The sequence below is a fragment of the Panulirus ornatus genome, chromosome 13, assembly GCF_036320965.1.
Source record: "Panulirus ornatus isolate Po-2019 chromosome 13, ASM3632096v1, whole genome shotgun sequence".
In the NCBI taxonomy this organism is placed as follows: Eukaryota; Metazoa; Arthropoda; class Malacostraca; order Decapoda; family Palinuridae; genus Panulirus; species Panulirus ornatus.
Genome location: NC_092236.1, coordinates 60,481,619 through 60,498,075, shown reverse-complemented (window position 1 = coordinate 60,498,075; position 16,457 = coordinate 60,481,619). Strand labels below are relative to the sequence as shown.

General features: G+C 40.9%; 1 protein-coding gene across 5 annotated transcripts in view; it reads right to left on the bottom strand.

Annotated features, from left to right (window-relative positions):
* LOC139752961 (uncharacterized) overlaps positions 1–16,457 on the bottom strand; it is a 127,221-nt gene that overhangs the window by 62,351 nt on the left and 48,413 nt on the right. For all 5 annotated transcript variants that reach the window (XM_071669092.1, XM_071669088.1, XM_071669089.1 and 2 more), the window contains exons 7-9: positions 10,449–10,592; positions 6,459–6,797; positions 4,367–4,559 (exon numbers count right to left, since the gene is read on the bottom strand). In XM_071669092.1, the coding sequence (XP_071525193.1) occupies positions 4,367–4,559; positions 6,459–6,797; positions 10,449–10,592 (676 nt within the window). The remainder of the gene's footprint in view (positions 1–4,366; positions 4,560–6,458; positions 6,798–10,448; positions 10,593–16,457) is intronic.

Sequence of the window (16,457 nt, the reverse complement as noted above, 5' to 3'; positions counted from 1 at the left end):
CATGTGTACCAGTAGGAAGAAAGGAAAGTGATTGGTTCCCAGTGAATTTCAGTTTGCGGCAGGGGTGCTTGGTGTCTCCATGGTTGTTTAATTTGTTTATGGATGGGGCTGTTAAGGAGGTAAATGCAAGAGTTTTAGAGATAGAGGTAAGAATGCAGTCTGTTGTCGATGAGAGGGCTTCGGAATTGAGTCAGTTGTTGTTTGCTGATGATACAGCACTGGTGGCTGATTCGGGTGAGAAACGCAGAAGCTGGTGACTGAGTTTGGTAAAGTGTGTGAAAGAAGAAAGCTGAGAGTAAATGTGAATAAGAGCAAGGTTATTAGGTACAGTAGGTTTGAGTGACAAGTCAACTGGGAGGTAAGTTTGAATGGAGAAAAACTGGAGAAAGTGAAGTGTTTTAGATATCTGGGAGTGGATTTAACAGCAGATGGAACCATGGAAGCGGAAGTGAGTCACAGGGTGGGGGGAAGGGGCGAAGGTTCTGGGAGTGTTGAAGAATGTGTGGAAGGTGAGAACGTTATCTCGGAGAGCAAAAATGGGTATGTTTGAAGGAATAATGGTTCCAACAATGTTATATGGTTGCGAGACGTGGGCTATAGATAGGGTTGTGCAGAGGAGGGTGGATGTGTTGGAAATGAGATGTTTGAGGACAATATGTGGTGTGAGTGGTTTGATCAAGTGAGTAATGAAAGGGTATGAGAGATGTGTGGTAATAAAAAGAGTGTGGTTGAGAGAGCAGAAAAGGGTATACTGAAATGATTTGGTCACATGGAGAGAATGAGTGAGGAAAGATTGACAGAGGATATATGTGTCAGAGGTGGAAGGAACAAGGAGAAGTGGGAAACCAAATTGGAGGTGGAAGGATGGAGTGAAAAAGATTTTGAGCGAATGGGGCCTGAACATGCAGGAGGGTGGTATACTGGGGTAAATGTGCTGTCAATGGATTGAACCAGGGCATGTGAAGAGTCTGAGGTAAACCATGGAAAGTTTTGTGGTGTTTAGATGTGGAAAGGGAGCTGTGGTTTCGGTGCATTATACATAACAGCTAGAGACTGAGTGTGAATGAATGTGGCCTTTGTTGTCTTTTCCTAGCGCTACCTCGCGCACGTGCGGGGGGAGGGGGGGTTGTCATTTCATGTGTGGTGGGGTGGCGACGGGAAATGAATAAAGGCAGCAAGTATGAGTTATGTACAAGTGTATATATGTATATTTCTGTGTATGTATATTTATGTTATTTATATTATTTATTATACTTTGTCGCTGTCTCCCGCGTTTGCGAGGTAGCGCAAGGAAACAGACGAAAGAAATGGCCCAACCCCCCCCCCCCATACACATGTATATACATACGTCCACACACGCAAATATACATACCTACACAGCTTTCCATGGTTTACCCCAGACGCTTCACATGCCCTGCTTCAATCCACTGACAGCACGTCAACCCCGGTATACCACATCGCTCCAATTCACTCTATTCCTTGCCCTCCTTTCACCCTCCTGCATGTTCAGGCCCCGATCACACAAAATCTTTTTCACTCCATCTTTCCACCTCCAATTTGGTCTCCCTCTTCTCCTTGTTCCCTCCACCTCCGACACATATATCCTCTTGGTCAATCTTTCCTCACTCATCCTCTCCATGTGCCCAAACCACTTCAAAACACCCTCTTCTGCTCTCTCAACCACGCTCTTTTTATTTCCACACATCTCTCTTACCCTTACGTTACTCACTCGATCAAACCACCTCACACCACACATTGTCCTCAAACATCTCATTTCCAGCACATCCATCCTCCTGCGCACAACTCTATCCATAGCCCACGCCTCGCAACCATACAACATTGTTGGAACCACTATTCCTTCAAACATACCCATTTTTGCTTTCCGAGATAATGTTCTCGACTTCCACACATTCTTCAAGGCCCCCAGAATTTTCGCCCCCTCCCCCACCCTATGATCCACTTCCACTTCCATGGTTCCATCCGCTGCCAGATCCAGTCCCAGATATCTAAAACACTTCACTTCCTCCAGTTTTTCTCCATTCAAACTCACCTCCCAATTGACTTGACCCTCAACCCTACTGTACCTAATAACCTTGCTCTTATTCACATTTACTCTTAACTTTCTTCTTCCACACACATTGAAATTTTTTTTTCATACTATTTGCCATTTCCCATGCTAGCGAGGTAGCGTTAACAACAGAGGACTAAGCCTTTGAGGGAATATCCTCACTTGGCCCCCTTCTCTGTTCCTCTGTTGGAAAATCAAAAAAATACTAAAGGGAAGGATTTCCAGTCCCCCGCTCCCTCCCATATTAGTCGCCTTCTATGACATGCAAGGAAAACGAGGGAAGCATTCTTTCTCCCCTATCCCCAGGGATAGGTATGTATAGGTATGTATATGTGTGTGTGTGATGTGTATGTATGTACATGTGTTTGTGGGTGGGTTGGGCCATTCTTTCGTATGTTTCCTTGCGCTACGTCGCTAATGCGGGAGACAGCGACAAAGTATAATAAAAACAAATATAAAATAACATACACATATTCAAACATGTACATATTCATACTTGCTTGCCTTCCCTCTTGAAACCCCCTTATGGGAGTGGCCAGAGCAAAAGAGTCTCCATACCTAGTGAACTCCAGTCCCACTTCTTAGCCTCTAGTGCCTCACTTTTAACAGGCCATGGGTAGAGGCTAAGTCTGGTGCAGTGTTTGCAGAGTCTCCTATCTAATGTTCCTACTAACTATGTCTACCTAATGCTCCTGCCTAATGTTCTTACCTACAACTTCTACCCAATGTTTCTACCTTATACTCCTACCTACTATCATCTATTGCTCCAACCATTTTGCTAAAAGGTAGGGCTAGCACAGGGTGCTCACTATGGGAAAATTTACGGTTACAAAGAATGAGCTGTATGAGTTAAGTGTTGTCAGTTGTTATGTGTGACATGGAGAGATTGTGTTTTTGTGGACAGAAAGCCAGTAGTCTATGTGAGGTAGAAAGTAAAGACAGCTACCTGGGTCAGATGAGTACAACTTGACAACCACTGAAGTGCTGGCTCACTACGCAGTCATCTCTAACCCTCCAGATACCCAGGCAGGTAGTACTGGTAATATACCTCCCTGGATGTAGGCTGCCTACCAACTACTACCTACTGTCATATACAATTTTATGCAATTCTCTTCAAAAAGATGTTAACTAATCCATGAGTTAATATTTATCTACATACTGAGAAAATTCTAAAAGAAAATAGTTGGAATAAGTGGAAATCTTTCATGAATTAACAATCTTTGGCTGAAAACATTCAACATATAACTGATAAAATGATACAGAAAACTGGATTTTTTGTTTACCTTACACATGAAATAATAATCATCTACACAGATAGGAAAATATTAGAAAAAAATAGCTAAAGGAGATGGAATTCTTCCCTAACTTCCATCAGCCATCATTTGAAAACATTCAACATTTTTATATTTTATATTCATTATACTTTGTCGCTGTCTCCCGCGTTTGCGAGGTAGCGCAAGGAAACAGACGAAAGAAATGGCCCAACCCCCCCCCATACACATGTATATACATACATCCACACACGCAAATATACATACCTACACAGCTTTCCATGGTTTACCCCAGACGCTTCACATGCCTTGATTCAACATATAATCTTTTATTAAAAATTCTCCAGCTAATGTAAGAATAAGTAATTTTCCACACGTTCAGAAAATACTGGAGAAAATAGGCAAAATAATAGGAAGTCTTACCTCTTCTCAATCATTAGAGATACTGTTCATTTCAAAACATTCAATACATACTAGATAAAATGCTACACTAAACTGAATTTTCCATATACTCTTCAAGAGTATATACATGCAATCTGCCAATCTTTTGGCACATCAGCATGATCCATATACATTGTATATCCTAACTTACTAATCAACAAAACAGTAACAATCTTCTCTAAAAAATCAAATGCAACGCCATCCACTCCAGCCAATTTCTCACAATTCATCTTACACAAAGCTTTCATCACCTCTTCTCTTTTCAACAACCACTTGCCATGACTCTTGCAAGGTTTGGAGTAAATTGGAGCAATGTGGTTTAAAAGAGATGATCTGCTGTTAATGGACTGAACTAGGGCATGGGATAAGGTCAGGAGAATCCATGGAAAAGTCTGTGGGGCCTCATTTTGGTTTTTGTTCATTACAAATGACAGCTAGAATGTGGACATGACCTTATGAGGCCACTTTTCATTTACTCCTGGCACTCAATCATTGATGCAGAAAATAGTGAACATGCATGAAAAATAAAAAGCTTATAATTTCAAATGGATTATAAACCTAAAAGTCAATGGTAATAATAACTTACAATAAGTATGTCCATATTAGGTCCTAAATGGTCGGGCAAAGTCTTCTTCACCACTTCCTCTTCAGGAATACCATTGAACCGGTCCACTTTCTTTCTTTGCTTCAGGGGAGATGGGAGGGGCTTACCATCAGGCCCAATTTCAGGTGCAGACCTCTTTGTTGTTTCAGTGGCTGATTTTCCAGTAGAATCTGCTCTGTAATAATATACCAAAGTCACACTTTCCATCAATCATAACAAACATCTAAACCAAACATTTATGATATAGTCCATTGAAAAGATTTTCCTTAGCAATTTATTGCTCCTGTTATTTCATATAATCATATCTTTGCAGACATTTATCCTTTTACTCTTTTCACATTTACTTCACACAACTTTTTTTTGTTTTCATTATTTATTTATTTATTTATTTTGCTTTGTTGCTGTCTCCCTGTAGTACATCAATCTCTTCTGCTTATAACATTTTGTACCTGAAAAAAATCTAGGCCTTACATCCATACATTGAAATTGGGACAATTACTCCAACAAGCTGGTTTCTTGCATAATTAGCACTTGAAATCATCTACTCATTGCCTAAGCCTTGGATGTACTTCCAACTCTTCCCTGGCAAGATTCTACTCTCATCTTTAGCTTTCCCAATACCATCCTTAATGTCCATCAATGCCATATACAGTAAATAATCACCATGAGGAGCACAGACACAAAACTTCACATCTCTCCAACAACAGTCACAGATAAAAACAGTCTACCTCTGATTTTTTTTATTCATTCAATCATTTATTCAGTCATATGTTGTTTTGGAAAGAGGGGCAAGTATGAAGTCTGTTGGGGATGAGAGAGCTTGGGAAGTGAGTCAGTTGTTGTTCGCTGATGATACAGCGCTGGTGGCTGATTCATGTGAGAAACTGCAGAAGCTGGTGACTGAGTTTGGTAAAGTGTGTGGAAGAAGAAAGTTAAGAGTAAATGTGAATAAGAGCAAGGTTATTAGGTACAGTAGGGTTGAGGGTCAAGTCAATTGGGAGGTGAGTTTGAATGGAGAAAAACTGGAGGAAGTGAAGTGTTTTAGATATCTGGGAGTGGATCTGGCAGCGGATGGAACCATGGAAGCGGAAGTGGATCATAGGATGGGGGAGGGGGCGAAAATTCTGGGGGCCTTGAAGAATGTGTGGAAGTCGCGAACATTATCTCGGAAAGCAAAAAGGGGTATGTTTGAAGGAATAGTGGTTCCAACAATGTTGTATGGTTGCGAGGCGTGGGCTATGGATACAGTTGTGCGCAGGAGGATGGATGTGCTGGAAATGAGATGTTTGAGGACAATGTGTGGTGTGAGGTGGTTTGATCGAGTGAGTAATGTAAGGGTAAGAGAGATGTGTGGAAATAAAAAGAGCGTGGTTGAGAGAGCAGAAGAGGGTGTTTTGAAGTGGTATGGGCACATGGAGAGGATGAGTGAGGAAAGATTGACCAAGTGGATATATGTGTCGGAGGTGGAGGGAGCAAGGAGAAGAGGGAGACCAAATTGGAGGTGGAAAGATGGAGTGAAAAAGATTTTGTGTGATCGGGGCCTGAACATGCAGGAGGGTGAAAGGAGGGCAAGGAATAGAGTGAATTGGAGCGATGTGGTATACCGGGGTTGACGTGCTGTCAGTGGATTGAATCAAGGCATGTGAAGCGTCTGGGGTAAACCATGGAAAGCTGTGTAGGTATGTATATTTGCGTGTGTGGACGTATGTATATACATGTGTATGGGGGGGGGTTGGGCCATTTCTTTTGTCTGTTTCCTTGCGCTACCTCGCAAACGCGGGAGACAGCGACAAAGTAAAAAAAAAAAAAAAGAAAAAAAAAAAAAATGTTGTTCATGTTACTTTGTCACCATCTATTCAAAAAACAAATAAAAGATATAAAGATCACCAACAACAACATACAGATAACAGCAGTATCCATGAGGAATGGCCATGCAAAATTTCACATCTATGACACACAAACAATGCTTGTTCAGACAGGGAAAAGTATACAGAAGACATTCGTATCCAATAATGACTGTATGCCCACACTGTTAATAAAAGGAAAATAATATAAAAGTGAGCTGTAAACTTACTCATCCTCTTCAACCTTGATTTTAGACTTCCATCCTCGTTTCTTGAGCTTTGGAACTTCAATATTTTCTTGCTGAAATAAGTTTTTGTCAATAGCATCCAGAGGATGAGCCTCCACCTTCCAGTTGCTACTTCCAATGATGACACTGTGTTCTTGACTCAACATATCAACATTCTGGTGACTGTCCATATCCGCATGACTGAAGTAGGGACTACTGTGCACATGAAGATCAACTTCTTCATGCTGAGGATAATATTCTTGCTTCACACTAATATTTTGAAACAGCTGTGCTTCTTGGCTCTCCCCATCTTGCCAGTCAAACTTTTTCTCTTGTTTTATGCTATCAAATAAGAGACAAATCTAAGTACAGCATTAGTTTAGATACTGGTGATGCAGACATAAGTAATCCATGAAACTTCAACCTGTAAATCAAAATGGGAGAGTGAAATCACCACATTAATCAGTGAATTTTGAGAATTTCAAAACAATATTCCAAAATATAAACTTAAAAAGTTTTTATCGAGGATGTAAGGCATGTGTACGTGTAGGAAGAGAGGAAAGTGATTGGTTCTCAGTAAGTGTAGGTTTGCGGCAGGGGTGTGTGATGTCTCCATGGTTGTTGAATTTGTTTATGGATGGGGTTGTTAGGGAAGTGAATGCAAGAGTTTTGGAAAGAGGGGCAAGTATGAAGTCTGTTGGGGATGAGAGAGCTTGGGAAGTGAGTCAGTTGTTGTTCGCTGATGATACAGCACTGGTGGCTGATTCATGTGAGAAACTGCAGAAGCTGGTGACTGAGTTTGGTAAAGTGTGTGAAAGAAGAAAGTTAAGAGTAAATGTGAATAAGAGCAAGGTTATTAGGTACAGTAGGGTTGAGGGTCAAGTCAATTGGGAGGTAAGTTTGAATGGAGAAAAACTGGAGGAAGTAAAGTGTTTTAGATATCTGGGAGTGGATCTGGCAGCGGATGGAACCATGGAAACGGAAGTGGATCATAGGGTGGGGGAGGGGGCGAAAATTCTGGGAGCCTTGAAGAATGTGTGGAAGTCGAGAACATTATCTCGGAAAGCAAAAATGGGTATGTTTGAAAGAATATTGGTTCCAACAATGTTGTATGGTTGCAAGGCGTGGGCTATGGATAGAGTTGTGTGCAGGAGGATGGATGTGCTGGAAATGAGATGTTTGAGGACAATGTGTGGTGTGAGGTGGTTTGATCGAGTAAGTAATGTAAGGGTAAGAGAGATGTGTGGAAATAAAAAGAGCGTGGTTGAGAGAGCAGAAGAGGGTGTTTTGAAATGGTTTGGGCACATGGAGAGAATGAGTGAGGAAAGATTGACCAAAAGGATATATGTGTCGGAGGTGGAGGGAACGAGGAGAAGTGGGAGACCAAATTGGAGGTGGAAAGATGGAGTGAAAAAGATTTTGTGTGATTGGGGCCTGAACATGCAGGAGGGTGCAAGGAGGGCAAGGAATAGAGTGAATTGGATCGATGTGGTATACCGGGGTTGACGTGCTGTCAGTGGATTGAATCAGGGCATGTGAAGCGTCTGGGGTAAACCATGGAAAGCTGTGTAGGTATGTATATTTGCATGTGTGGACATATGTATATACATGTGTATGGGGGTGGGTTGGGCCATTTCTTTCGTCTGTTTCCTTGCGCTACCTCGCAAACGCGGGAGACAGCAGCAAAAAAAAAAAAAAATAAAAAAAAATAAACTAAAAAATGATATGTGTTGTCCTTGATCAGCTTTCACCAGTTTTGCTGCATCATTTTTGCCTCTGTATTAAAAGAGCCACAGAACACTATCCTTATAGATGTCTCTACATTCCCAAGCAATGGCAATAAACAAAAGAGCATCCTTAACCCCTCCAAGTAACATTAACTGCTGTGACACTTGGTGATCTAGTTAAGAGAATAATCACAACAGTAGCAGTATGGTTCTTGCTGAGGGACCTCACATCGTAAAAAAGTATTCTTTTCATACCTGATCTTCATATCCCATGTTAGCGAGGCAGCGTCACAAACAGACAAAGAAAGGCCACATCCACTCACATCCATTCTCTAGCCATCATGTTGTGTAATGCACCGAAACCACAGCTCCCTATCCACAACCAAGTCCCACAGACCTTTGTATGGTTTAAACCAGACACTTCATATGCCCTGGTTCAGCCCACTGACAGCACAGTGACCCCAGTATATCACATTGTTCCAATTCACTGTCCTGTGCATGCCCTTCACCCTCCTGCTTGTTCAGGCCCTGATCGCTCAAAATCTTTTCCACTCCACCCTTCCATCTCTAATTTGGACCCCCCATTCTTACTGTTTCCTCCACTTCTGACACACATCTCCTCCTTGTCAACCTTTCCTTACTAATTCTCTCCATAAAGGCTTTTGATAAAGTACCTTACAAGAGATTTTTATGTAAACTCAAAGCACATGGAATCGGTGAAGAACTCTGTATATGGATCAGAGACTGCCTTACTGGAAGAAAACAGCATGTAGTATTAAAAGGTGAAGCCTCACACTGGCTAGATGTAATGAGTGGTGTGCCACGGGTTGGTCCCAGGCCCACTTCTTTTCATAATATATACATTAATGACTTTGAATTTAGTCTCATATCTAAGATCTCCAAATTTGCTGATGATAGTAAACTAGGAGGTAAAGCGGTAAACAGGCAGGACAGTGAAATGATTCAAAGAGATCTTAACGTACTAGCAAAGTTGTCAGACAGATGAGAAATGAAGTTTAACATAGACAAGTGTAAAGTTATGCACTTTGGAGACAAGAATACATGTTATGACTACAAACTATTCAGAAACTCTCTAACTAAAGTAAATGAAGAAAAGGACCTTGGGGTTGTCATTAGCAACAACTTGAAATACAATAAACAAGGTCAAGCAGCAAGTAAAAAAGGTAACCAAATGTTAGGTTTCATACCAAGGAACATAGATTACAAGACACCAGAAACAATTTTCACACGTTACAATTCCCTAGTAAGACCACACCTTGAATGTACAGTCCAGTTTTGGTCCCCAAACTATGAAAAAGATGAGGAAAAATTAGAGCAAGTACAAAGAAACCCTCCTCTCCTTGTATTTTAACTTTCTAAAAGGGGAAACAGAAGGAGTCACGCGGGGAGTGCTCATCCTCCTCGAAGGCTCAGATTGGGGTGTCTAAATGTGTGTGGATGTAACCAAGATGAGAAAAAAGGAAAGATAGGTAGTATGTTTGAGGAAAGGAACCTGGTTGTTTTGGCTCTGAGTGAAACGAAGCTCAAGGGTAAAGGGGAAGAGTGGTTTGGGAATGCCTTGAGAGTAAAATCAGGGGTTAGTGAGAGGACAAGAGCAAGGGAAGGAGTAGCACTACTCCTGAAACAGGAGTGGTGGGAGTATGTGATAGAGTGTAAGAAAGTAAACTCTAGATTGATATGGGTAAAACTGAAAGTGGATGGAGAGAGATGGGTGATTATTGGTGCATATGCACCTGGGCATGAGAAGAAAGTCTATTCTACTATCATGTCCTCATTATGTCACTGCTTTCTGACAGATATGCCTTCCCCTTCCAAACTCTCCTTTTTTTCTACAACAACTTTCTTGCATCTTCATTTCACTACGTTGTTTCTCTTGCAATTCATATACAGTGGTACACACCCCCATGACAGCCTCTAAAAATCAATTTTCAAACTTTCTCCAAAGCACCTTAACCTTACCATATACAGTTTCAGATAATCTCTGTGTTTCATTTATCTTTTTTAGAAAACTAAGTTTCATATTTTCACTCAGCTTGTCTACTTTTATCCAATTTTTTTCTCTTCATGCTGCAAGTCTAACAAAACTAAACTCAATATTCAGGGATAAAATGATGAGAAAAATTTACAATCATATCTCTTACACCAATTAAATACAGAAATTTATTTTCAATAGTTCTGAATTCAGACAGTAAAATGACAGTTCAGTCAAACATACATGCATTAAGTGGAAAAGTGGAAAACCTACCCAAGTAATGTTATTTCTGAATCATGGAAGCCATTTTGGTGGTGGTGGTCTGATGGTACCTGCAAAGGTGTCAGAGTGGTAAGGCCATCTGCAGGCTGCAGAGGTGTAAGAGAAGTCAGACCATCTGCAGTGTGCATGCCATCCCTGGGAAAGAATTCATATCATAAGTATTTTGAAAATCTTCTTGTCAGTATTTTACCCAAATTATTTTAAATCAACTTCAAGCCATCAGCTTTCATATGATCATCTGTACCTCTACTTGGTATTCATTTTATTGCTTTATGCCATTGTAGGTGATGCAAAACTTGAATATTTCACCATGGGTGCTATGTATCAAGACATCTCTTCCTTACGATACAATTTTCAGTTTACTTTGAGAAAAGGTTAAGGTCTAAATTCAGTAATGTGTGTGTTAGAAAAAAAAAAAACAGTAAAAACATAATGAATACTCTACAATACAAATACAGTACTGTATCAAACTGCATATTCTGTTCCACAGAAAAATGAAAAATAACAGAAATATAGCCTGTTTACCTGATATTACAAAAAAGTCAGAGCTTCTGAAAAGTGTTTTTCCAGCTAGGATCCTCACTTGCCTTTTGCTCATGAAATTCTTCTATAAAACTCTTGAAGCAGCAAGATGCCTGACATAAGTGAGATACATAAACACTCAACAAATAACACCAGTCACACTTTATGTTCATAAAAAAATACAGTATATTCTCAATGTTTCCTAAAGGGCTGTGTGACAATTATTTAAAAACACTGCTGTAATCACTGCGTTAAGTTTTACTTCTGTGCCCAATTCAAAATCTCTCATTGCCACGTTCCCCCACTCATCTCTTTGGAAAACCAGTCTTAAAACCTCAAAAGTCATCATAAGGTTAGCATAGCTATATTTTGAGGGGTGGAGGGTACCCTAAAAACATGAATACTGAAGGCTAAATGAGGATTCTAGCTCAAAATCATGCTTTACACAAGCTCAAAGCTGATCTTTGAGCAAATCCTTCATTCGTACTTTACCCATAAAGTCACACCACAAGGAGATGAGACTCCGTCTAACAGTAAAAGAGACCCTAAGATAACCAGAAACAGAATAAACATTTTTTCCTCATGTTAGTGGAGATGGAATGAGTGAGGTAGTAACAAGAACAGATGACTGAGCCTTAGAGGGGAAAATTCCCTACCTGGCTCTTTGATCTGTTCCTTCTTTTGGAAGGTAATACAGGAAGGAAGGATACTTGATAATCGTTTCTCACGTCAGTGAGGTGGCGCTTGGAAACAGATGAAGAACGATCCATCCACTCATATACACACACACACACACGCACACACACACACACACACACACACACACATATATGGAAATTATATGGGAGGGTATTGGGTGGGAGGGTAAAGGCATGTACAGGGAATCAGACTGAGGAAGAGCAGTGTGGTTTCAGAAGTGGTAGAGGACGTGTGGATCAGTTGTTTACTTTGAAGATCGTATGTGAGAAATACTTAGAAAAACATATGGATTTGTATATAGCATTTATGGATCTGGATAAGGCATATGATAGGGTTGAAAGACATGCTTTAAGAAGGTTTTAAAAGTATATAACGTGGAAGGTAAGTTGCTAGAAGCAGTGAAAAGTTTTTACCAATGGTGTAAGGCATGTGTATGAGTAGGAAGAGAGGAAAGTAATTGGTTCCCAGTGAATGTCAGTTTGCGGCAGGGGTGTGTGATGTCTCCAAGGTTGTTTAATTCTTTTATGGATGGGGTGGTTAGGAAAGTGAATGCAAGAGTATTGGAGAGAGGGGCAAGTATGCATTCTGTTCTGGATGAGAGGGCTTGGGAAGTGAGTCAGTTGTTGCTTGCTGATGATACAGTACTGGTGGCTGATTCAGGTAAGAAACTGCAGAAGCTGGTGACTGAGTTTGGTAAAGTGTGTGAAAGGAGGAAGTTGAGAGTAAATGTTAATAAGAGCAAGGTTATTAGGTTCAGTAGGGTTGAGGGGCAAGTTAATTGGGTGATAAGTTTGAATGAAGAAAAACTGGAGGAAGTGAAGTGTTTTAGATATCTGGGAGTGGATTTAGCAGTGAATGGAACCGTGGAAGTGAGTCACAGGGTAGGGGAGGGGGCGAGGGTTCTGGGAGCATTGAAAAATGTGTGGAAGGCGAGAACGTTATCTTGGAGAGTAAAAATGGGTATGTTTGAAGGAATAGTTGTTCCAACAGTGATATATGGTTGCGAGGCATGGGCTATAGATAGGGGTGTATGGAGGAGGGTGGATGTGTTGGAAATGAAATATGTGAGGACAATATGTGGTGAGGTGGTTTGATCAAGTAAGTAAAAAGTGGTAAAAAGTGTTGTTGAGAGAGCAGAAGAGGGTGTATCGAAATGGTTTGGAGAGAGAATTTTGGAGAGAATGAGTGAGGAAAGATTAACAAAGAGAAGAAGTGGGAGACCAAATTGGAGGAAGAAGGATGGAGTGAAAAAGATTTTGAGTGATCGGGGCTCAAACACACAGTAGAGTGAATCGCGTGCAAGGAATAGAGTGAACTGGAACGATGTGGTATACCAGGGTCGACGTGCTGTCAATGGATTGAACCAGGGCATGTGAAGTGTCTGGGGTAAACTATGGAAAGGTCTGTGGGGCCTGGATATGGAAAGGGAGCTGTGGTTTCAATGCATTACACATGATAGCTACAGACTGAAAGTGAATGAATGTGGCCTTTTTGTCTTTTCCTGGTGCTACCTCGCTGGAGGGGGCGTGCTGTTTCCTGTGTGGCAGGGTGGCAACAGGAATGGATGAAGGCAGCAAGTATGAATATGTACATATGTATATGTGTATTTGTCTGTGTACGTATATGTTTGTATACAATGAAATGCATATGTATGTATATGTGCGTGTATGGGCGTTTATGCATACATATGTGTAAATGAGTGGATGGGCTGTTGTTTGTCTGTTTCTTTGCACTACATCACTGACACAGGAGACAACAATTAAGTATAATATAAAAAAAATATTTTTTTCATACATATTCACATTCCCCAAGTTAGCAAGGTAGCGTTATCAACAGAAGACTGAGCCTTACATGGAATATCCTCACTTGGCCCCGTTCTTTGTTCCTTCTTTTGAAAAATTAAAAATGAGAGGGAAGGTTTTCCAGCCCCCCATTTCCTCCCCTTTTAGTAGCCTTCTACGACACTCAGGAATATGTGAGAAGTATTCATCCCCTATCGCAGACCATGGGGGTAAGACCAAAGAACTCCGAATTAGGGAGGTACAATCTGTACTGTATTTAAGAGAAAATTATTGAGGAAGGAGATTACACACCTCAACATGTGTTTACTGTGGATGAGCCTAGATTATTCTGGAAATAAATGTTAGCTAAGACAGTGATTAGCTGTGAGGAAATGACTGATCCAGGGTCCAAGGCAGCCAAAGATCATCTAATGCTTTTCCCGGAAGGAAAACCTGTGGGAGATTTTAAGCTTAAGCCCTAGCAAATGGTTCCTTCAAAAAATCCTAGACTATAGAGTGCAAGGTAAAGTCTGCAGTACCTCAGATCTTGCAACAGTTGCTGAATCAGAAAATTCATGGGGGACAAGGACACAAAATCACTCCATCCCCACCCCATTCCAGCAGTACCTCAAGCCCTTTTCACCATGTTTTTTAATAAGTATTCATTCTATTCTGTCTAAATTGCTTGCAAACCACAAAACAACTACAAAATCAGATAATTCATGGGGTGATAGAGACATGACTAATGCACCTCCTTTTCCTCCCTGGTAACCCTCACTCCACTCCACTCTACTCCAGCATCACCTACGTTCCTTAATACCTTGTTTTCAGTGAATATCGATTATCATCAAAATATCACAATGTAAACAGGTATAAGGCTCCTGACAGCAGCTGCCCATGGTGGTGCAACTGTCCTGATTGAGGAGCATTAAAGTGGTGCCCAAAACCATCTTACACTCTCATGTTAGGATTGCTGGACTTACTCTCTGTCTCATTAAAATGGGACTACTGGGTTGGTCCAGCTAACTTCTTAAAAGCATGATACACCAACTCAAATCTTACTTATTTTCTTCACATATGTACTCTTGCCACCTCCTGTCTGGTCAAACTAAATATAATCATGATAGAGTCCAATAAATCTGTGGCCCCTAGTCCCCGGCACCACAAGGTGCAACAAATCTCTGGGTTTCCACCTGATTCTACTGCACTCATGAAGAGGAAGGTGCAGGCCCTCGTGGGGAGGAAGGCACAGGCCCTCATGGGGAGGAAGGTACAGGCCCTCATGGAGAGGAAGGTACAGGTCCTCGTGGAGAGGAAGGTATATGCCCTCTCTATTAGACCTTCCTATTTTTCTATTCACTATACCAACATTCTTGGTTTCTCCAGTAACTTTTTTCAACTGAACACCATCTGCCTAGTACCTCTCCGGATATCTTACTACTCTCTGTGACACAGTTGTGTTCTTACTCATGGGCAAACATTTTACTTGAATAAGGTGAAGAACTTTTTCTTCAACAAAACTTTTAACATATGGAATGACTTGCCAATTAGAGTGGTTGAAAACAGAACTATAGATACATTTAAGAACAGACTAAATAATCATTTTGCTTCAAGTCCACATCTTACATATTTCTGCATTCTCTTTGAATCATGAAATTTTTATGCCCCCCTGTTGCAACTGGGTCATGTTTCTGGACAGTCCATCACAGATATACAGAGTCCACAAAAAAACTTTTCTGTCTCCCCATATATTTTCAAAGGAGATGTCACACTTACACTTCAGTACTTTGTCATCCTCCTTTGGCCTTGATTACCATCTGCAGACATCTGGGCATGGAACTGGCAAGGTTGCAAGGTTCCTGAAGTATTTTTGGTCCAGGTTTTGGGTCCATAGGGTCTTGCTCTCCTAAATGAAACAAGGCACTGATGACGTGTTGCATGCAACAGCTGCCTGATCATGCATTCTGAGTGTCCAGTGTGCATAGAAATCTCACAAGTACCCACATTTTCTTGCTCCCAAGCCAGAATTCAGGTTTTTCCTCCTCAGCAAGGTAAGAGCCAACCATCTTAAAGAACAGGTGGAAGAAATATGATGTCAAGAAATGAAATTCCCAAAATGAAGTGGCAACCAGAAAGAGTAAAGAAAGAACACCCTTTCCTTAAGATAGCCTGAGGCTCACTGAGGCAGGTTGCTGGTGCTTACACTGTTAGAAACACTTGTCTCTACAATTAGATGCACATTGATTTCACCCTGAGAGCATCATATGCTTGTACCTGCAGTAAACATTAGCCATTTATTGCCTTTGAAATCATATGGTGGCTAAAGAATGTTTTTTGCAGACACTGTACTTATGCCCCCTCTTGTGATTGGATTATGTTCCTGGACAATCCATCATACATCAAAACGTTCTAAGTACAGCAATTAAAACCCATATAATAAGGGGGTTATTTTCTTCAACAAAAATTATTTCAGTCTAACCCTATGGAAGATCTATACCTGGAACAGCTTAGCATACAACCCACGCATCGAACTTTGTCATGACATAATTTAGATCATATTTAAAGAACTTTTACTGAAATAAGGTACTGATGAGGGCTTATGCTGCTTCTAAAGTGGGATTGATGGAGTGAGGGTTATGGCAAGGTACAGCGAGGTACATTATACTTGTCTATATCACCCCTTGAATTATCTTATTCAGCAACTCTTGGATACTTATCGAAAAATATGGTGATGAGGGAATGAGGTGCTGTGGGAGTGGGACAGAACTGACGAAGAGTCACTACCAGGAAGGTGTACTAGGCATATTCATGTCATTCTCTAAAGTATCTGATTCAGCATCTATTCACTATATCTCCAGTAATGCAGATTTTTTCCCCCGATGCAGGCTTCAGTCATGGACAAAAGCCCACATCAAGGCTGAGCCTTAATTCAAATACTGAGAAGATTATGAAAAGGAAAAAGGAGAGACAAGGGAAAATATTCATAAACTTTGAAGGA